Source organism: Oncorhynchus clarkii, chromosome 23 (genome assembly GCF_045791955.1).
Source record: "Oncorhynchus clarkii lewisi isolate Uvic-CL-2024 chromosome 23, UVic_Ocla_1.0, whole genome shotgun sequence".
NCBI classification, from domain to species: domain Eukaryota; kingdom Metazoa; phylum Chordata; class Actinopteri; order Salmoniformes; family Salmonidae; genus Oncorhynchus; species Oncorhynchus clarkii.
Window position 1 is genome coordinate 27,562,541 of NC_092169.1, and position 23,105 is coordinate 27,585,645.

A 23,105-nucleotide genomic window follows, 5' to 3' on the forward strand; every position below is an offset into this window, starting at 1 on the left:
TATTTTGAAATGTGTGAAGGGCAAACTGACAGCCATACAAATATAATCCATAGATGGCAGTTCCCATTCAAGTCAGGACTGGCAGCTTTTGCTAGTGTACCCATCAGTTTAACCGTCAGTGCCAGGTTCCAAAATCATTGTATGGATTGTGTCTATGGCCACAATGCAACAAGCTGTTCTACATTTAGCGCTCGTACTGCCCAAATTGTGGCCTGTAAGTGTTTGTGATAAAACTTAATCCACAGCAATTTTTTTAGAAGCTATTGATTCCCTGTAGCTGAATTACGCTCTCTGGTGTAGTACAGTGCCTTGCGAAAGTATTCGGCCCCCTTGAACTTTGCGACCTTTTGCCACATTTCAGGCTTCAAACATAAAGATATAAAACTGTATTTTTTTGTGAAGAATCAACAACAAGTGGGACACAATCATGAAGTGGAACGACATTTATTGGATATTTCAAACTTTTTTAACAAATCAAAAACTGAAAAATTGGGCGTGCAAAATTATTCAGCCCCTTTACTTTCAGTGCAGCAAACTCTCTCCAGAAGTTCAGTGAGGATCTCTGAATGATCCAATGTTGACCTAAATGACTAATGATGATAAATACAATCCACCTGTGTGTAATCAAGTCTCCGTATAAATGCACCTGCACTGTGATAGTCTCAGAGGTCCATTAAAAGCGCAGAGAGCATCATGAAGAACAAGGAACACGCCAGGCAGGTCCGAGATACTGTTGTGAAGAAGTTTAAAGCCGGATTTGGATACAAAAAGATTTCCCAAGCTTTAAACATCCCAAGGAGCACTGTGCAAGCGATAATATTGAAATGGAAGGAGTATCAGACCACTGCAAATCTACCAAGACCTGGCCGTCCCTCTAAACTTTCAGCTCATACAAGGAGAAGACTGATCAGAGATGCAGCCAAGAGGCACTGTATTTTTGTATCGCAAGGCACTGTATTTTTGTTTTCTTAATGACGGTTCAGACAGGAGTTTTGTGGAAAATATTTTTTTTACACATTTTGGCAAGATTATTTACATTTATTAGGGGGTGCCACTGCACCCCCAGCACCCCTACTTCCCACAGCTATGTGCATCAGAAAGTCTTGCGAGGCTCTTAAAAAATATATATCATAATCTGTCCTGCCTTTGTCTCCTTCCCATTAACAGGACTGGTTGTTAAAGACTTGACCAGGTGAAAACCAGCCTAATGATGAGCTTCCACTAGCTGGCTTTCACCTTGTCAGTTTTTCAGACTAGTGCAGATAAAGGAGAGGGGGTGAGGAAAGGACATATTTTTTTGACCCCTGAGAAGATCCTTCTGCTTACCGTCATAGTATTTTTCACCACTTGAAGTGCATTGCTTTTAAACGAGACCTCCGGTTCTCGTTTTAAGAAGGACCAATTAAGATCGCTCTGCAGATCAGACTGAAAAGAAACAAAGACACGAACAATAATGAAAACCATAACCTAGCTGGAGAGAATGTTCAGAGAACACAAGACAGTATAATAATGGAGTCGTTTTAAAAGGACATCTTGAGGACTTTCTGATACCTGTGAAATATCCAACCTAAAATAATTCTGTTCTGCCTCACCTTTATTTTGTCAACACAATTATAGTTAGAGCCATTAGTGGTCAACTCCACTCACCCCTCCATTGCCGTTACAGATTCCAGCCGCAATCCTCTTGGTCAGGTCACAATCCACAGAGGGCTCCGAACCTGGCTGCTTGGCCTTGGGTCGCTGGCGTCCATCCTCCAGGTCAACAAGCTGCCAGCTCATGAGAATGTCCGTCTCCGCGGTGACGGCAACAGTGCTTTCCTGCTGGGCCCGGCAGGCATGGAGGCGCGGGATAGTCCTCTCCCTCATGACTTTCATCTTGATGCAGCTCCCGGCATTCCTCAGGACAGTGACAGCCTCATGGTGGCTGACCTGCAGCATGTCCAGGCCATTGACCTAGATGGACAAATGATCCGGTTGGATGCCAACAAAAGAAGAAGCAGGGGTCAAGGGTGGGTAATAGAAGCTATCGCATCAGAATGTGCATTCACTTAAAATAAACAGGTATATTTATGGGCCCACAATTCATATCCACATTTGGTCTAAGAGTTTGACATTTCATTTGTAGTGCCAATGAAAGGTAAATTCTTTGACCAATAGCAATATCACTCATATATTGTTATCTACCCTCTAGATATAGATATTTTTGTATACTTGCTTTAAGAGCAAAATATTGTTTGTTCTACAAACCAGCATAACTTTGTTGTAACAGTGAGGGAAAAAAAGTATTTGAGCCCCCTGCTGATTTTGTACGTTTGCCCACTGACAAAGAAATTATTACTCTATAATTTTAATGGTAGATCCATTTGAACAGTGAGAGACAGAATAACAGCAAAAAAATCCAGAAAAAAGCATGTCAAAAATGTTATAAATTGATTAGCATTTTAATGAGGGAAATAAGTATTTGACCCCTCTGCAAAACGTGACTTAGTACTTGGTGGCAAAATCCTTGTTGGCAATCACAGAGGTCAGACGTTTCTTGTAGTAGGCCACCAGGTTTGCACACATCTCAGGAGGGATTTTGTCCCACTCCTCTTTGCAGATCTTCTCCAAGTCAATAAGGTTTCGAGGCTGAAGTTTGTCAACTCGAACCTTCAGCTCCCTCCACAGATGTTCTATGGGATTAAGGTCTGGAGACTGGCTAGGCCACTCCAGGACCTTAATGTGCTTCTTCTTGAGCCAATCCTTTGTTACATTGGCCGTGTGTTTTGGGTCCATTGTCATGCTGGAATACCCATCCACTACCCATTTTCAATGCCCTGGCTGAGGGAAGGAGGTTCTCATCCAAGATTTGACGGTACATGGCCCCGTCCATCGTCCCTTTGATGCGGTGAAGTTGTCCTGTCCCCTTAGCAGAAAAACACCCCCAAAGCATAATGTTTCCACCTCCATTTGTGACCGGTTGAGATGGTATTCTTGGGGTCATAGGCAGCATTCCTCCTCCAAACAAGGTGAGTTGAGTTGATGCCAAAGAGCTCCATTTTGGTCTCATCTGACCACAACACTTCCACCCAGTTGTCCTCTGAATCATTCAGATGTTCATTGGCAAACTTCAGATGGGCATGTACATGTGCTTTCTTGAGCAGGGGGACCTTGCGGGCACTGCAGGATTTCAGTCCTTCACGGCGTAGTGTGTTACCAACTGTTTTCTTGGTGACTATGGTCCCAGCTGCCTTGAGATCATTGACAATATCCTCCCATGTAGTTATGGGCTGATTCCTCACCGTTCTCATGATCATTGCAACTCCACGAGGTGAGATCTTGCATGGAGCCCAGGCAGAGGGAGATTGACAGTTCTTTTGTGTTTCTTCCATTTGCGAATAATCGCACCAACTGTTGTCACCTTCTCACCAAGCTGCTTGGTGATGGTCTTGTAGCCCATTCCAGCCTTGTGTAGGTCTACAATCTTGTCCCTGACATCCTTGGAGAGCTCTTTGGTCTTGGCCATGGTGGAGAGTTTGGAATCTGATTGATTGATTGCTTCTGTGGACAGGTGTCTTTTATACAGGTAACGAGCTGAGATTAGGAGCACACTCTTAAAGGGAGTGCTCCTAAACTCCTAATCTCAGCTTGTTACCTGTATAAAAGACACCTGGGAGCCAGAAATCTTTCTGATTGAGAGGGTGTCAAATACTTATTTCTCTCATTAAAATGCAAATCAATTTATAACATTTTTGACATGCGTTTTTCTGGATTTTTGTTGTATTCTGTCTCTCACTGTTCAAATAAACCTACCATTAAAATTATAGACTGATCATTTCTTTGTCAGTGGGCAAACGTACAAAATCAGCAGGGGATCAAATACTTTTTTCCCTCACTGTACATGCAGAAAAAGAGGCTGTCTAACACTGCAGCCAACAGTTTGTGTCCATCTAATGGCGCCCTCCTCTGGCCAGGAGGTGAATTGCAATGGCCTCTTTTACTAAGCCTGGTATGGAGGGGATGTGGGCTGGTGATTTATCATATGGTGGTCAAAAGACCTACGTGTAAATAATCAGAACGGCTAAAACTACAGGGACTATAAACATGGGAGGATGTTTGGGTCCAACCTCCAGTACTCTGTCTCCAATATGGACCCCCGCCTTTTCTGATGGCCCTCCTTTCGACACTCTGGAAATAAAGATGCCCTGAAAAAGGAAAATATACACTAGTAGAAGTACAACAACTGGCATTTAAATATTGAACATGATCAAGGAACATTTTTTAATCAACTGTGGTTTCACTGCGCCTCCAATAATCTGAATCTGGATTTGTCTCCATCTCTCATGCTTCTTAAATAAGTCAGCTGAGACCTACCACTGAAATGTAATATCAACTACTTAAGTAAATATTCTGCTATATTACTGCTGGCTAACATTCCTGCCATTAATAAATGCCACTCCACAGATATTATTATTAGCTATGGTTATAATGCAGGAGGTGGTGCTTCGATTGAAGTTGCAGCAGTGCCGCATCAAGTCTGACAGCTCTGCTGCTCCTGCGATAAGGCTGACCTCATCACGCTCCTTGTAAGGCAGAGAGCCCTTCCCTCCTGCAATGCTGATTCCCAGACTGCCCCTCTGGCCGCAAACTTTGATCTGTAGCTAAGTGGGGAAAAACACAATTAGAATACAAATGAGCCTGTATCTCATCAGAGCGACCTACAGGAAGAACCTGGCATGCATACAAAATGAAAAATGGTACACCTCTACCACAAAGCTTCTATACCATGGGACTTGCATTTTAGCACTAGTAGGAACTGAAGTTTGAAAAACAAATGGAATACATTATATCATAGGGCGTGCAGATTTACTCTTAAGGGCACTTTGGAGATGACCGAGTCTGGTGACGAGGTCCTGTCGGCAGCCCCAGCTTGGACCTGTTTCCCAGAGCTAGCAAACTTTTCAGTGCTATGTGGGGGGGACTGGGGACTGGGCCCTGCTTGCTGAGCTCTGCATCGCTGCAGTTTCCTGTCCTCCTGGATGTCTCCTCTGTCATGCCTGAACCTCCTGGGCATCCCCTCTCCCTCAGAGAAATGGACAGAACCATCCTGGGAGAAGGGAGGGAGAGAAGGAAGAGGGAGAGAAAGGAAAAAGTTGCAATCTGTAGCTTTCAGCAGCTTAAGTACAACCTTTTGATCTACCCAATAAGTGGGACGTCAACAAAGTTAGACCTCAAAATCTAAAGAAAATCGAATCAAATCAAAGACAACAATGAGACATAAGGTCAACGGAAGAGTATGCTCACGTCTTCAAGCTGTTCCTCCTCGATCTGCTCAGCATCCTTCTCTGGACTGGAGCAGTGTCCCCTCACGCTGTCATTGACAGGGAACAGGTTGAGGCCCCCATGCAGGAGCTCCTTGGAGGCTCCCACCCAGCGCAGGCCAGAGATGGGCCAGTTGTGGCTACTGCTGCGACTGGAGGATGTGTTAGCCTGAGCATTTCTACACCCCTGGAGAGTCAGAAAATATCATGCATAGCTAAACATGTTATGATTAGTCTACAATGATTGCAGATTAGTCTGATTGTGGATCAGAACTCATTTTGCTTATTGAGATTACACTTCAAAGATATGTTTATCTTATCTACTTTAAAATTGTGTCATTTAGTTTTAAACTGAAATAGTGCACAGTTTTAGACTAGTGTACTCACAGTAACACAATAAACATTCGTATATACCAGTCAGCTTACAACCTGCCTTTTCTTTTATTTTAAGTTCATGAGCAGGAATGTACACTATATACACAAAAGCATGTGGACACCACTTCAAATTAGTGGATTCGGCTGTTTCAGCCAACAACCGTTGCTGACAGGTGTGTAAAATCGAGCACAAAGCCATGCAATCTCCATAGACAAACATTGGCATTAGAATGGCCTTACTGAAGAGCTCAGTGACTTTCAACGTGGCACCGTAATAGTATGCCAGTTCATCAAATTTCTGATCTGATAGAGCTGCCCCAGTCAACTGTAAGCACTGTTATTGTGAAGTGGAAACGTCTAGGAGCAACAACAGCTCAGCCGCGAAGTGGTAGTCCACAGAATGGGACCGCCAAATGCAGAAGCATGTAGCGCATAAAAATTGTGTCCTCAGTTGCAACACACACTGAGTTCCAAACTGCCTCTGGAAGCAACGTCAGCACAATAACTGTTTGTCAGGTGTTTCATGAAATGAGTTTCCATGGCCAAGCAGCCGCACACAAACCCAAGATTGCCATGCGCAATGCCAAGTGTCGGCTGGAGTGGTGTAAATCTCACCGCCATTGGACTCTGGCGCAGTGGAAATGCATTCTCTGGAGTGATGAATCATGCTTGAATCCGGGTTTGGCGGATGCCAGGAGAACGCTACCTGCCCCAATGCATAGTGCCAACTCTAAAGTTTGGTGGAGGAGGAATAATGGTTCGGGCTAGGCGCCTTTGTTACAGTGAAGGGAAATCTTAACGCTACAGCATACAATGACATTCTAGACAATTCTGTGCTTCCAATTTTGTGGCAACAGTTTGAGGAAGGCCCTTTCCTGTTTCAGCATGACAATGCCCCTGAACACAAAGTGAGGTCCATATAGAAATGGTTTGTTGAGATCGGTGTGGAAGAACTTGACTTGCCTGCATAGAGCCCTGACCTCAACCCCATGAATTGGAACGCCGAATGCGAGCCAGCCCTAATCGTCCAATATCCGTGCCCAACCTCACTAATGCTCATGGCTGAATGGAAGCAAGTCCCCGCAGCGATGTTCCAACAACTAGTGGAAAGCCTTCCCAGAAGAGAGGCTGTTAAAGCAGCAAAGGAGGGACCAACTCCATATTAATGCCCATGACTTTGGAGTGAGATGTTCAACGAGCATGTTTGCACAAACTTTTGGTCATGTAGTGTATGTGGACTGTGTCCAAGTGCTGTGAAATAGCCAAGACCCCAAACGCTATTTAATTTACATATATATATATAAATACATATATATAAATACATATATATATATATACATATAAATATATATAGAAATATATATATAAATATATATATAAATATATATAAACATAAATATATATACATATATATAAATATATATATATAAATATATATATAAATATATATATAAATATATATATAAATATATATATAAATATATATATAAATATATATACAAATATATATATACAAATATATATATATATAAATATATATATAAATATATATATATATAAATATATATATATAAATATATATATACAAATATATATACAAATATATATATACAAATATATATATAAATATATATATACAAATATATATATAAATATATATACATAAATATATATAAAAATATATATACAAATATATATAAAAATATATATAAATACATATATAAATATATAAATATATATCTCCACACTATTGAGGTTGGATTAATACTGAAATTGTGAAAATGATAATGCCCTTTTAGTGTAAGAGATGTTTGAAAAGTCCAGCTGAAAATTCTGCCTGTTTTGGTGGGAGGGACTTTTGGCCTTTCATGGTAACACATGCAGTAAAGTAGCTAATAGACCAATAAGAAAGAGTTCTAAAACTCTGCCAATAACAGCTAATTATCAGTTTTACCTTGCCCACTCCTAGCAAAATCCTTGTTCGAGAGGTTTTTCTTTGCTCAGAAGCTATTTGTTTATTTTTTACGATTTTAATTTAAAAACAAATCAGGTACTTAATTGTTACCCCGAAAATATTTGATAAAGTCAAAATAGCTGAATAGAACATTTAAGGCATTGCTGTTCAAAATTAGATAAATCCAGAAGTTATTGCACAATAAGAATACAAAGCCAGGAGGAAACCAGATGCACATTATACATAAATTACAATTGAACACAGAAAAATGTGTTAGATTATGTATTGTTAAGCAACAATACACTTTATTTGATTATTAACTAAATTTAAATTGACCTTTCGATCATTCGCACTAATAATGCTCCGATTAAATATTTGTATTTTTGAAGGATTAAAATGGAATCATGATACAGTGAGTTCACTGTGCAGGCACTAGACAGGCTGCCAAAACAAGCACCATGGCATGAGGAGGAATGCTATGTAATGTAGCAGTACTGTTTTCGGAGATAATTAGTTCTTGTGAAATTATATTCTTACCGGACGGTATATCTGTCTACATTTCAGATGAAAGGAAACTTTGTTCTCCAGTCTCAATTAGTTTACATTCTTGTTAATTAATTTACACACTTAAGAACTGCATGCTCATGCAATTCAGTGCCGGTCATGACCAGATCTATGCATATTTATCAGTAGATGATTGTATTTCATTTGTTAGGTTTCAGAGACAAAGCACCACGTACATCATTGCAGCTGTTAAGACCAAAGGATATTGTAGCAATCTAGAGGCTTTAATCAATTATAGAAGTCTACTGACATGGCAGGAAACAGTGAGCTCTGCCTTTCCAGGAATGATGAAATCAGAGAGACAGTCCCTTTGGGAGATGTACACACTTCCTTTACAAAATGGCAGATAAGGAAAAGTAAGCTATACAGTTCTATTGGTTATTTATTAAGGACCAGAACACTTCAGAAGCAGGGTGATATCGTGCCTTCAGAAAGTATTCACAAACCCTTGACTTACATTTTGTTGTGCTACAGCCTGAATTTAAAATTGATTAAAAATGGGATTTATGGTCACTGGACTACACACAATACCCCATTATGTCAAAGTGGAATGAAGTTGTTTGAAATGTTTACATTCAACCCATTTGTTATGGCAAGCCTAAATAAGTTCAAGAGTACACATTTGTTTAACAAGTCACATAATAAACTGCATGGCTTCTGTTTAATACTAATAGCGTTTAACATGATTTTGGAATTACTACATAATCTCTGTATCCCACACATACAATTATCTTTAAGGTCCCTCAGTCCCACATTGAATTTAAAACAAAGATTAAACCACAAAGACAGGAAGGTTTTACAATGTCTCACAAAGAAGGGCACCTACAGTATTGGTAGATGGGTAAAAATATCCCTTTGAGCATGGTGTTTCAATACACCCAGTCACTACAAAGATACAGGCGCCCTTCCTAACTCACTTGCCGGAGAGGAAGAAAACCACCCAGGGATTTTAAAACAGAGTTTAATGACTGTGATACGAGAAAACTGAGGATAGATCAACAACATTCTTGTTACTCCACAATACTAACATAATTGATAGAGTGAAAAGGAAGCCTGTACAGAAAACTATTCCAAAACATGCATCCTGTTCTCAATACAGTGTTATGTTTGGGGCTAATCCAATACAACACTTTTTTATTTATATAAAAAAAGGAACCTTTATTTAACTAGACAAGTCAGTTAAGAACAAATGCTTATTTACAACGACGGCCTACAGTGGGTTAACTGCCTTGTTCAGGGGCAGAATTACAGATTTTTACCTTGTCAGCTCGGGATTTGATCCAGCAACCTTTCGGTTACTGGCCAACACTCTAACCACTAGGCTATCCGTATACTCCATATTTTTCAAGCATAGTGGCGGCTGCATCATGTTATGAGTATGCTTTTAATCATTACAGACTGGGGAGTTTTTCAGGATACAAAAAGAAACTGGATGGAGCTAAGCACAGGCAAAATCCTGGAGTAAAACCTTGTTCAGTCTGCTTTCCACAAGAAACTGGGAGATTAATTCACCTATCAGCACAGGCAAAATCCAAGAGTAAAACCTGGTTCAGTCTGCTTTCCACCAGATAGTGGGAGATGAATTCCCCTTTCAGCAGGACAATAACCTAAAACAAGGCCAAATCTATACTGGAGTTGCTTACCAAGAAGACAGTGAATGTTCCTGTATAGCCGAGTTACAGTTTGGACTTAAATCTACTTGAAACCATTGGCAAATCTTGAAAATGGTGTCTAGCAACAATAAACATCCAATTTGCCAGAGCTTGAAGCGGTTTGAAAATAATAATGGGCTAATATTGTACAATCCAGGTGTGCAAAGCTCTGAGACTTGCCCAGAAAGACTCACAGCGGTAATTCTAACTTGTATTGACTCAGGCGGGTATTTCATTTTCAATAAATTAGCAAAAATGTCTAAAAACATGTTTCACTTTGTTATTATGGGGTATTGTGTGTTGATAGGTGGGAAAAATATATGTAATCCATTTTGAATTCAGGCTGTAAGAACAAAATGTGGAATAAGTCAAGAGGTATGAATACTTTCTGAAGGTACTGTAGACTTAAAAATCATACAAGCTGTTCGGGGGATGTATAATTTGCCTTTACAAGCCTAAATAAAACCAGGGAACGGTTAGGGATAACGATACTCATTGCATTGTATTAATACAATATAAACATCTACTTGAGATAAACACATGGAATTTAAACTTTGTGAATACAACAATGAATGCAGTCCATACTTACACTCTCATTTCAAGACAAGCAGACTTCACATACAACACATGACAGTTAGGTGAGGTGTTGCATACTATATACACAAGTCATGCAATGCAAGTTGGATGGACAAAACAGGAGATGAATGGTTGAGGAAAAAGTACTAATGTGTGAATGACCACCCTGATGAGCTTGTAATCAATGGGCTTTGTTAAAACTATGAGTAATTTCCTTTAAAAAAATAGAAATTAAACGGTTAAAATCTAATCCAATTTTAATGGCAAATACATACAGTATTTAAGAATAATCAATGATAACGGGCATGTGCGGCTTGAATACAAAAAATATGGCATTTATGATTTGACATGTTAACAATTGTGAGATGGTGAAGTAAAAACAGAAGGTCTACATTTTTCATAAAGGACTAAAGGCTGAAACGCTAAAGACTAATGGACTAAAAACGAAGTTAAGGGGAATAACGAATCATGTTTGGTTTTAAACCCATTTTATTTTATCAGTGGTTAAAAGTCGTCCAAATCTGTAGGCTCAGTGTCCATGCCAATTTCAAATTGTGTTTTTGTGCAGCTTGATCATTAAAATAAAATAATTTTAAAAGAAAGATGAAATCCACATTAAAACAAATGTATATGGTCCTCTCCTTGAAATACATTTAAAACAAAAAAAGTTAAATCAATGTTGTAGTGTACCATTTGAAGAACATTCCGTTTTATTAAGACGCAATAAACTAAGAAGTGCATTAGTGTATGCTTAAACTGCATTTTCAAAAGATTCCACCCTGGTTCTTATTACCTTGTTTGTAATGAAATTGGCCATTGAAAGTCTAAGCTCATGTGTTAAATGGAGAAAGTGGCAAATGTTAAAATGCAGCTGTTTCTGGTATCTGGTATTAAGAAAACATTTCAAAGCAGTGAATCGCAATGAAAGAAAGTAAGACAGCCTTGTCACTTCCACTCAATCTGATGTGGGAGAGTGGTTATGGTACATGTTCCAAACTTAATTACAAAATTACCAAACATGTCTATATAAAAATGAGTTTAGGATTTGATTAAGAAGTTAGACAATGGAGTAGAAAAGAAGATTCGAGGCTGTCTACTCACCCAAAGGGAATTATATTGTTTTGACATTAGCAACTGCATTTTTGTTAATTTTTACTTAAAAGGAAAACACTAAAAAGGAAATAAAATACGTACCAAATACCAAGGTAACATTTTTTAAATTCAGCGATAGTTTAAGAAACTTGCTATACATTGTTTTAATTTACACCATCTGAGCTGCCAAAAAGTATAAAAGTATCGATATTCACAAATGACTATACAATAATCCTTAAATCAGTAGGTCCAAAAACTAAGTATCCCCAAAATGTAAAAAGAAATATTCCCCCAGTATTTAAAAAATAAATCAAATATATATAAAGATGTCAACAATATTTAATATACTTAAGACTTACAGTAGTGCAACTACCTATTGTCTGTAAAAAAAAAAAAAAAGGAACAAATACATCTTTAAAAAGCACTAACTTTAAAAAATACCTTTAAAAAGGAACACACCTGTGCATATTATTGCGGTTTGAAAAGCTAGCACAATAGTTTGAAAAGAAGGCACATGGGCCCTGGTAGTCTGAGCCAGATACCGTGCAGGGTATTGGAGATGAAGTAAGATACTGGACAAGAGGATCACAGCAGAGTCCCAGGGATGAGCTGCAGGAGGGGTAGGTAGATCGCAGAGGGGTTTGTGGGGAAAAGTAGGTTCAAGGGGTTGTGCAGGAGAACATGGTGAGAGACACAAGAGGTAAGAATGTTTCTGAGGTAAGAGTCACACAGACGTGGTGACTGTAGCATTATTGACCTCGTTTTTGTTGGAATCCAGGCCTTTGGCAGCGTTCAGGTCGTTGCGGAGGTTCTCCGCTGCTTTCTTCATGGTCTTCAGCTCGCCTGGGTGAGGAGTGGCCCGTCGCATCAGCGTTCCCTGTGGGGAGGAAATAAAGAGGGACAGGGAGGAGAAACAGTGAGACGGAGCTGTAAGACTGAATGGACCCAGATTAATCAACAGGTCTGTCATTCTGTCATGTATTATATTACCTTCATAGCAACGTATATAATGTTATACACTCAGTCACCAGTTTATGCATGGTTTGTTCCTACAGACAGTGAGTCACATGGCCATGAGTTGCTATATACTGTAAAGCAGGCAGACAGGCATTCAGTTACTGTTCGATTGAACATTAGAATGGGCAAAACGGGTGACATAAGCAACTTTAACCGTGGTATGATCATCGGTTCCAGTATCTCAGAAACGGCCGGCCTCCTAGGCTTTTCATGCACGGTAGTGTCTAGGCTATCCTGAAAATAGTGCAAAAAACATCCAGTAAGTGGCAGTCCCGTGGATGAAAACAGCTTGTTGATGAGAGGTCGAAAGAGAATGGCAAGAATCGTGCAAGCGAACCGGTGGGCCACAAACAGGCAAATAACAACAGTGGTGTGAAATTCGCATTTCAGTCCTTGTCACGGATGTGCTATTGCAGCAAATGACTACATCAGGTTCCACTCCTATCAGCTAAAAACAAGTGGCGGCTCCAGCGGGCACGCAATCACCAGCACTGAACAATTGAGAAGTGGAAAAAAAATATTGCCTGGTCCGACAAATCCCGGTTCATGTTGTGTCATGCTGATGGCAGAGTCAGGATTTGGTGTAAGCAGCATGAGTCCAGGGCCTAGTACACCTTGGGTCCCTTGATACCATTTGAGCAACATTTCCATGTCCCCAAATAATTCAGGCTGTTCTGGAAGCACGTGGTTATGATCCGGTACTATATGGGTCTACCTAATAAACTGGCAACTGAGTGTACATATGCACTTGGACATACATTAAGGTCCAAAATTATTGGCACATTTGATAAAATATTTTTCTTTAATACTGTATATATATTGTATGCTAAAGAAAATGGGGATACTATTTTATACTAATACAGTTGCACAGAGAAAGAGATTTTGTTAATCAAGTAATTTTTTCTCAAAAAGCTAGGGTTCAAAATTATTGGCACCTCTGTTTTCAATACCTTACCTTCCGAAGATAACAACTATCCATACGTAAAAATAAAAATGCGCGCATGACTAAGTCGCTTTAGATAAATGCGTCTGCTAAATGGTATATTCTATTATTAATGGAATTGAGCCCTTTTCTAAAAATATTTTATGAGACTTGAATTGAAGAGGGCAAGTCCATAAGCGCAGACGAAGGATATCAAGGATCAGGAAAAACTGTATGGAGGAATGGTCTAAGATCCCTTTAAAAGGCTCAGTGCAGTGAGTTATTGAAAGGTATTATTGAAAACCAGGGTGCCAATAATTTTGACTGATCTTTGAGGAAAAATAATATTAAATTGTTAAACAAAATCTTTATCTGAGCAATTGTCTTTTTTTCCCTTTTACATACAATATAGCTCAGTATTTGTATTATACAGTCTTTTTTTGCTTATCTTTATCAAGGCTAACAATCATTTTGGACCCGACTAATTTAAAAGATCTGAAAGATCAAACCTAGTTTTCAACCAGTTAATGGACTCAACAACGCTTTATATTAGTTGAATACATATATCTTTAAATCTCTATTCCTTGTTTAGTGAGTATTGACAGTTGATGTTTCAAACGACCCCTGTGAATGGTGAAAGGTCTTTTCGACCTCATCGCCTCCTGTCATTCCCCTTCACACACTTCTAGCGCTTCACCTCACCTTTTCATCATCCTCGTCATCGTTATCATCCAGGAAGTGGATGGCACTGATCCTGTTCATGGCCCTGTCATCCCAGGTGTCATCCACCACGTCATTCACCAGGCTTTCCAGAGCACCGCAGCGAGCAAGGTTGTCTGAGCCTAAAACAGGATACATTTGATGTGTGTGTGAGGATAGTAATCATTCACATCTTTATTAACTTCACTAGGGTATGTCTGTGAGTATAACAGAACTCATATGGCAGTCGAAAACCTGAGGAAAATCCATCCAGGAAGTACTATTATTTTGAAAGGCTGTTTTTCCATTGAAAGCCTATCCACCATACAAAGACTTAGGACCCAGTTCACAATCTCTATTGCTTCTTCTACGTGTGGCCAGTCTTTAGGCATTGTTTCAGGCTTTTAGTCTGAAAAATGAGGGAGATACAGCACTTTCAATGAGTGGACAGTGGATATTTCCAGACACGAGTCCAGCGCGTGATCGGGAACAAGCCTTTCTTGTTTCTCCTTTTCTATTGACAAAGCTTTTGTCCGGTTGAAATACTATTGATTATTTATGACAAAATCAACCTGAGGATTGATTTTAAACATCGTCTGACATGTTTCTACGAACTTTTATGGTACTTTGACTTTTCATCTGGATGTTGAGAGCGCACTTTGTGCCTTTGGATTACTGAACTAAACGCACCAACAAAACTGAGGTTTTTGGACATAAAGAGGGACATTATCGAACAAAACAAACATTTGTGTAACATGGAGTCCTGGGAGTGCCACCAGATGAAGATCATCAAAGGTAAGTGATTAATTTTAACGCTATATCTGACGTTTGTGACACCTCTCCTTGGTTGAAAAATGGCTGTATAGTTTTTGTGGCTAGGCGCTGACCTAACGCAATCGCATGGTTTGCTTTTGCGGTAAAGCCTTTTTGAAATCACAGCGGCTGGATTAACAAGACGTTTATATTTAATCCTTCATAAATGTTTATGATGAGTATTTCTGTAATTTGATGTGGCTCTCTGAAATTTCACTGGATGTTTGTTTGAGACAATGATTACTGAACATAACGCGCCAATTTCAACTGAGGTTTTTGGACATAAAGATTAACTTTATCGAACAAAACAAACATTTATTGTGTAACATGAAATCCTGCGAGTGCCATCTGATGAAGATCATCAAAGGTTAGTGATTCATTTAAATCGCTATTTCTGACTTTTGTGAGCCCTCTCCTTGGCTGGAAAATGGCTGTATGATTTTCTGTGACTAGGCGCTGACCTAACTTAATCGCATGGTGTGCTTTCGCCGTAAAGCCTTTTTGATATCGGACACTGTGGTTGGATTAACAAGAAGTTTATCTTTAAAATGGTGTATAATACTTGTATGTTTGAGGAATTTTAATTATGGGATTTCTGTTGTTTTGAATTTGGCGCCCTGCAATTTCACTGGCTGATGTCGAGGTGGGACGCTACCGTCCCACTGAAACCAGAGAGGTTAACCTCTTGAAGCTAGGGGGCACTATTTTTATTTTTGGAAAAATAACGTTCCCAAAGTAAACTGGCTATTTCTCAGGACCAGATGCTAGAATATGCATATAATTGACAGCTTAGGATAGAAAACACTCTAAAGTTTCCAAAACTGTAAAAATATTGTCTGTGAGTATAACAGGACTGATATTGCAGGTGAAATCCTGAGAAAAATCCAATCAGGAAGTGACTCTTATTTTGAAACCCCTGTCTTTCTATGCATCCCTATTGCCCATTGAAAGGGATATCAACCAGATTCCTTTTTCTGTGGCTTCCCTAAGGTGTCTACAGGCTTTAGACGTAGTTTCAGGCCTTTATTTTGAAGAATGAGCGTAAAGTCCACATTGCGTAAGTGGTCAGTTGTTGGCTCTCAGTGTGATTTTTGCGCTAAACAGAGAGGTAGACATTTTTCCTCCCGGTCCTAGTGAAAAGCCAACTGTCCCGGTTGATATATTATCGAATAGATATTTGAAAAACACCTTGAGGATTGATTATAAAAAATGTTTGCCATGTTTCTGTCGATATTATGGTTATAATTTGGAATTTCTGTCTGCGTTGTCGTGACCGCTATTTCTGGTGGATTCCTTAGGCATAACGCATCAAACTGAGGTATTTGGATATAAATTATATCTTTATGGAACAAAAGGAACATTTGCTGTCTAACTGGGAGTCTCGTGAGTGAAAACATCCGAAGCTCATCAAAGGTAAACGATTAATTTGATTGCTTTTCTGATTTTCGTGACCAAGTTACCTGCCGCTCTGTGTACATAATGTTTTGCTAGTATATCGATAAACATACACAAACACTTGTATTGTTTTCGCTGTAAAGCACAATTTCTAAATCTGAGACGACAGGGTGATTAACAAAAGGCTAAGCTGTGTTTCGCTATATTTCACTTGTGATTTCATGAATATGAATATTTTCTAGTGAGATTATTTGACCGTTGCGCTATGTTATTTAGCATAGTTGATTTATTCCGGATCCGGGGGGGGGGGGGGGGGGTTCCAAGAGGTTAACAAGGCACACCTGTTAATTGAAATGCATTCCGGGTGACTACCTCATGAAGCTAGTTGAGAGAATGCCAAGAGTGTGTGAAGCTGTCATCAAGGCAAAGGGCGGCTATTTGAAGAATCTCAAATATTACATTTTTTGATTTGTTTATCACTTTTTTGGTTACTACATGATTCCATATGTGTTATTTCATAGTTTTGATGTATTCACTGTTATTCTACAATGTAGAAAATAGTCAAAATAAATGAAATACCCTTGAATGAGTAGGTGTTCTAAAACTTCTGGTGTGTGTGTGTGTGCGCGCACACACTCGGAAAGTGTTAAGAGATCTTGACTTTTTACACATTTTGTTATGTTACATACTTATTCTAAAATGGATTAAATAAAATAGAAAATCTTCATCAATCTACACACAATACCCCATAATGACTAAGAAAAAACAGGTTTTTAGATTTTTTGCTATTTATAAAAAATAATAAACCGATACTTTATTTACATAAGTATTCAGACCCTTTGTTGTGAGACTCGAAATTGAGCACAGGTGCATCCTGTTTCCATCCATCATCCTTAAGATGTTTTTTCCTGTGGAGTCCACCTGTGGTAAATTTCAGTTGATTGGACATGATTTGGAAAGGCACAGACCTGTCTATATGAGGTCCCACAGTTGACAGTGTATGTCAGAGCAAAACCCAAGCCATGAGGTAAAAGGAATTGTCCGTAGAGCTCCGAGACAGGATTGTGTTGAGGCACAGATCTGGGAAAGTGTACCAAAAAATGTCTGCAGCATTGAAGGTCCCCAAGAATACAGTGGACACCGTCATTCTTACACTGAACCCAAACCGGCTGCATGTGTGCGCCATCGGGCATAAATGTATTTTGGCCGACCACAACAAACACTATCACTTGTGGAGCAGCAGATTAGGATCTACAACTTGTGGAGGTCAAGTCAGTGAGCTCGAATTTGGGGGGGGGGGGGGGGGGGGGATTGTCTAGCTCTAAACTTGTGACTAAACTGGGATTTGAAACTGTGATCTGGATGTTTCCAAGCGCTCATCTGGGGGGTGGGGTGGTTGGGGGTGCAGATTGAGTGATGCAATCATACCAAACACATTGATTTTAATCAGTTGGTTAATTCAGGCCACTTTTGTGTTTGTTTTTACATGGGTCTTACATTTCAAGCATGCATGTGAACATAATTTTGAAAACCCAATTATTAAAAGTGAATTTGTGGAATTGCTTTCCTTCTTAATGCGTTTGAGCCAATCAGTTGTGTTGTGACAAAGTAGGAGGGTATACAGAAGATAGTCCTATTTGGTAAAAGACCAAGTCCATTCTATGGCAAGAACTGCTTAAATAAGCAAAGAGAAACGACAGTCCATCATTACTTTAAGACATGAAGGTCAGTCAATACGGAACATTTCAAGAACTTTGAAAGTGCAGTCATAAAAACCATCAAGCACCATCATGAATCTGGCTCTCATGAGGACCGCCACAGGAATGGAAGACCCAGAGTTACCTCTGCTGCAGAGGACAAGTTCAATCGAGTTACCAGCTTCAGAAATTGAAGTAGATGTGTGCCCCACGGTTTTGATCATGTTCGGACCAAATCTAATGCTTGTAGGACTCTGGAGAATATGCAAAGGAGTGACATAGAATGGGAATAGGATATAACCTGTGGGATTAAACTAATTTCACTATGGGGTAGAATTTGAAGTAAAGGCGCTAATAGCTGATCTATAAATGATTACATACAGTAGGTGTATAGAGAGGCCAGTGACCCCTGAGAAAGCTTTTAGGTAATGAAATTGCCAATGACCAAGATCACGTAATACAAATTGAAACCCATATAGAAAGAATCATTGACATTACAGGTCTCTTTTTACTGTAGGCAGCTGCGGTGGTCATAGTGGTTTTGACAGTAGAACATACAAAGCTCAGTGACGGCTTAAAATATGATATCCTGGCATTTTTAAAGGTAGGACGGTGTTTGAGGTTTCTGAATAATAAAAGTTCTAAATATGCTTTATAGGTAGTGCATGGCCCTAAGATGGCAACAAACCAAGTGGTTTGAATGGGCTTTTCTCCATTCTGATTGCTTTTTACTGTTCAACAAAACTTAAACAAAAATAATAGGAGGACAAAACTGACAGTGAACTAGTCCTATTTGTAGAACATTGCATAGGAATTAAAATCCCTTTTTGTAGCCTCAAATTCCAGAACTCAACCAACGGTTTTCCATTTGCATAGTTATTTGTTCAATTCCTGAATTTTCCTGAATTTCTTAAAATTCCTGCACTCATTTGTTATTAATTTACACATGGCGTTGCGTTTCTTTTGTTCTAGCATGCCTCCATTTCACCCCCCACCCAAAATTCCTTTATCAGAATAATAATTATCCTCTGACCGTATACAGTGCCTTGCGAAAGTATTCGGCCCCCTTGAACTTTGCGACCTTTTGCCACATTTCAGGCTTCAAACATAAAGATAAAAACTGTATTTTTTTGTGAAGAATCAACAACAAGTGGGACACAATCATGAAGTGGAACGACATTTATTGGATATTTCAAACTTTTTTAACAAATCAAAAACTGAAAAAATTGGGCGTGCAAAATTATTCAGCCCCTTTACTTTCAGTGCAGCAAACTCCAGAAGTTCAGTGAGGATCTCTGAATGATCCAATGTTGACTTAAATGACTAATGATGATAAATACAATCCACCTGTGTGTAATCAAGTCTCCGTATAAATGCACCTGCACTGTGATAGTCTCAGAGGTCCGTTAAAAGCGCAGAGAGCATCATGAAGAACAAGGAACACACCAGGCAGGTCCGAGATACTGTTGTGAAGAAGTTTAAAGCCGGATTTGGATACAAAAAGATTTCCCAAGCTTTAAACATCCCAAGGAGCACTGTGCAAGCGATAATATTGAAATGGAAGGAGTATCAGACCACTGCAAATCTACCAAGACCTGGCCGTCCCTCTAAACTTTCAGCTCATACAAGGAGAAGACTGATCAGAGATGCAGCCAAGAGGCCCATGATCACTCTGGATGAACTGCAGAGATCTACAGCTGAGGTGGGAGACTCTGTCCATAGGACAACAATCAGTCGTATATTGCACAAATCTGGCCTTTATGGAAGAGTGGCAAGAAGAAAGCCATTTCTTAAAGATATCCATAAAAAGTGTTGTTTAAAGTTTGCCACAAGCCACCTGGGAGACACACCAAACATGTGGAAGAAGGTGCTCTGGTCAGATGAAACCAAAATTGAACTTTTTGGCAACAATGCAAAACGTTATGTTTGGCGTAAAAGCAACACAGCTCATCACACTGAACACACCATCCCCACTGTCAAACATGGTGGTGGCAGCATCATGGTTTGGGCCTGCTTTTCTTCAGCAGGGACAGGGAAGATGGTTAAAATTGATGGGAAGATGGATGGAGCCAAATACAGGACCATTCTGGAAGAAAACCTGATGGGAGTCTGCAAAAGACCTGAGACTGGGACGGAGATTTGTCTTCCAACAAGACAATGATCCAAAACATTAAGCAAAATCTACAATGGAATGGTTCAAAAATAAACATATCCAGGTGTTAGAATGGCCAAGTCAAAGTCCAGACCTGAATCCAATCGAGAATATGTGGAAAGAACTGAAAACTGCTGTTCACAAATGCTCTCCATCCAACCTCACTGAGCTCGAGCTGTTTTGCAAGGAGGAATGGGAAAAAATGTCAGTCTCTCGATGTGCAAAACTGATAGACATACCCCAAGCGACTTACAGCTGTAATCGCAGCAAAAGGTGGCGCTACAAAGTATTAACTTAAGGGGGCTGAATAATTTTGCACGCCCAATTTTTCAGTTTTTGATTTGTTAAAAAAGTTTGAAATATCCAATAAATGTCATTCCACTTCATGATTGTGTCCCACTTGTTGTTGATTCTTCACAAAAAAATACAGTTTTATATCTTTATGTTTGAAGCCTGAAATGTGGCAAAAGGTCGCAAAGTTCAAGGGGGACGAATACTTTCGTAAGGCACTGTATCTTCGGTTTAATTGCAGTTCTTACTTTCGTGGGATGATTTCCAGGGGTCTCTATTTGGCAAGCTTGCCCTCCTAAAGTTGTTCACTTGTTGTGCTAGCAAGTTTGCTAGCAGTTCTTAGATGTTAGCATTTTGTTACTGGTGATGAAAATGGATGTTTGTTAGATTTGAAAGAAATGACGCCAATGTAGATTGATGACAGTCTTCCTAAAAATGTCTTTATGCAAAAGTTCATAAACATTTTACACACACTTATTTTCACAATGTGAAATACAATTATCAAAAACGAATATACCAACTTCAAGAGAAACAGCCTGGTGGTGGCGGCAGTGCACTGATTAATTACATGTACAGTACTAGTCAAAAGTCTGGACACACCTACTCCTTCAAAGGTTCCTCTTTATTTTTACTATTTTCTACATTATAATAGTGAAGACATCAAAACTATGAAATAACACATATGGAATGATGTAGTAACCAACAAAAAAAAAAGTGTTAAACAAATCAAAATATATTTAAGATTCTTCAAAGTAGCCACCCTTTGCTTGATGAGAGCTTTGCACACTCTTGGCATTCTCTCAACTAGCTTTACCTGGAATGCTTTTCCAACCGTCTTGAAGGAGTTCCTAGATATGCTGAGCACTTGTTGGCTGCTTTCCCTTCACTCTATTGTGTTATTGACTGTACGCTTATTTATGTGTAACTCCGTGCTGTTATTTTTGTGACACTGCTTTGCTTTATCTTGGGCCAGGTCACAGTTACAAATGAGAACTTGTTCTCAACTGGCCTACCTGGTTAAATAACGGTGAAACAAAAAATATAAAAAATAATTTTAAAAACTCTGCAGACCAACTCATCTAAAACCATTTCAAATTGGGTTGAGGTCAGGTGATTGTGGAGGCCAGGTCAACTGATGCAGCACTCCATCACTCTCCTTCTTGGTCAAATAGACCTTACACAGCCTGGAGGTGTATTGGGTCATAGTCCCACTAAGCCCAAACCAGATTGGATGGCGTATCGCTGCAGAATGCTGTGGTAACCATGCTGGTGACCAGGCCAAGATAAAGCAAAGCAGTGCGACAAAAACAACAGAGTTTCACGCACAGGGGCATTGTCATGCTGAAACAGGAAAAAGCCTTCCTCAAACTTTTGCCAAAGTTGGAAGCACAGAATTGCCTAGAATGCCATTGTATGCTGTAGCTTTAAGATTTCCCGTCACTGGAACAAAGCCCAAACCATGAAAAAAACCCAAGGCCATTACAACTTTAAAGTTGGCACTATGAAAGTTCTAGACATCTCCTGGCATCCGCCAAACTCAGATTCGTCCGTCGGACTGCCAGATGGTGAAGCATGATTCATCACTCCAGAAAACGCATTTCCACTGCACCAGAGTCCAATAGCGGCGAGCATTACACCACTCCAGCTGACGCTTGGCATTGCACATGGCAATCTTAGGCTTACGTGTAGCTGCTTCATAAAGCTCCAGACAAAGAGTTATTGTGCTGACGTTGCTTCCAGAGGCAGTTTGGAACTTTGTAGTGAGTGTTGCAAACGAGGACAGACAATTTTTATGTGCTACGAGCTTCAGCACTCGGCGGCCCCGTTCTGTGAGCTTGTGTGGCCTACCACTTCGCGGCTGAGCTTTTGTTGCTCCTAGATGTTTCCACTTGAAAATAACATGACTTACAGTTGTCCGGGGCAGCTCCAGCAGGGCAGAAATGTGAAAAACTGACTTGTTGGAAAGGTGGCATCCTATGACGGTGCCACGTTGAAAGTCACTGAGCTCTTCAGTAAGGCCATTCGACTGCCAATGTTTTTATACACCTGTCAATTTTATACACCTGTCAGCAACGGGTGTGGTTTGAAGGGGTACTATTGGATATATAGGGTATGTCTTTATTTTTGCTTAACTACATGCTGGGGCTGAGTTAATATTATTTTTTTGACCTTTATTTAGCTAGGCAAGATATAACTTGCAGGATATCATGGTAGCCAATGTGTGTTAACCAGTATACCTGGATTTACTGTTACTGCTGCTAGCAATATTAGCAATGTTAGCCCTCAGGCTAGCAGGTGGCTAGCTATAGCTACCATCGGCCAACAACAGAGTTTTTGCCAGTTTGGTTATAGACGTTCAATGTCTACTATGTAAAGAAACTGAACTGCTAATAAGTGATGCGTTTCAAGGCTGCTAGTGGTTAGCTAGTAGGGGTAAGCAAGCAGAAGTGTAAAAGGGGCTATGCTAAAAGCCTGCGCACTGTATAAGTGCAACTTTTTTTAGCTGAGGATTTAAAAAAAATAAATCCCAGGATATGGTCAAATGATAAATTGGCTTTATTCAGAGTGCCAATTTATTTTTGCAAAAACAACAAGGACTCGATATG

At 39.6% G+C, this 23,105-nt stretch overlaps 2 protein-coding genes across 3 annotated transcripts in view; both read right to left on the reverse strand.

Annotated features, from left to right (window-relative positions):
- Window positions 1-1,626: 1,626 nt before the first annotated feature.
- LOC139381267 (protein scribble homolog) lies at window positions 1,627-6,296 on the reverse strand. The gene is made up of 6 exons (XM_071124733.1): window positions 6,291-6,296; window positions 5,284-5,487; window positions 4,850-5,086; window positions 4,551-4,640; window positions 4,107-4,184; window positions 1,627-1,953 (listed from the first exon to the last, which is right to left on the reverse strand). The coding sequence occupies exons 1-6, from the start codon at window positions 6,294-6,296 to the stop codon at window positions 1,627-1,629; spliced, it is 942 nt and encodes a 313-aa protein (XP_070980834.1).
- Window positions 6,297-9,140: 2,844 nt separating this feature from the next.
- The window catches only part of LOC139381379 (leucine-rich repeat-containing protein 1-like), an 81,025-nt gene continuing 67,060 nt past the window's right edge, over window positions 9,141-23,105 (reverse strand). Inside the window, exons 13-15 of one of the 2 annotated variants that reach the window (XM_071124862.1) lie at window positions 14,155-14,294; window positions 12,271-12,390; window positions 9,141-12,122 (exon numbers count right to left, since the gene is read on the reverse strand). In XM_071124862.1, the coding sequence (XP_070980963.1) occupies window positions 12,099-12,122; window positions 12,271-12,390; window positions 14,155-14,294 (284 nt within the window). In that variant the 3' untranslated portion in view covers window positions 9,141-12,098. Of the gene's footprint in view, window positions 12,391-14,154; window positions 14,295-23,105 lie in introns of both variants that reach the window. The other variant, XM_071124861.1, reaches the window with a different exon arrangement.

Coding starts and splice junctions, on each gene's coding strand:
- LOC139381267 (XM_071124733.1), bottom strand. Junction 4,641..4,849: donor TCTCCAAAGTGCCCTTAAGA/GTAAATCTGCAC, acceptor TTCCCCACTTAG/CTACAGATCAAAGTTTGCGG. Junction 4,185..4,550: donor CTTACAAGGAGCGTGATGAG/GTCAGCCTTATC, acceptor TTCCTTTTTCAG/GGCATCTTTATTTCCAGAGT.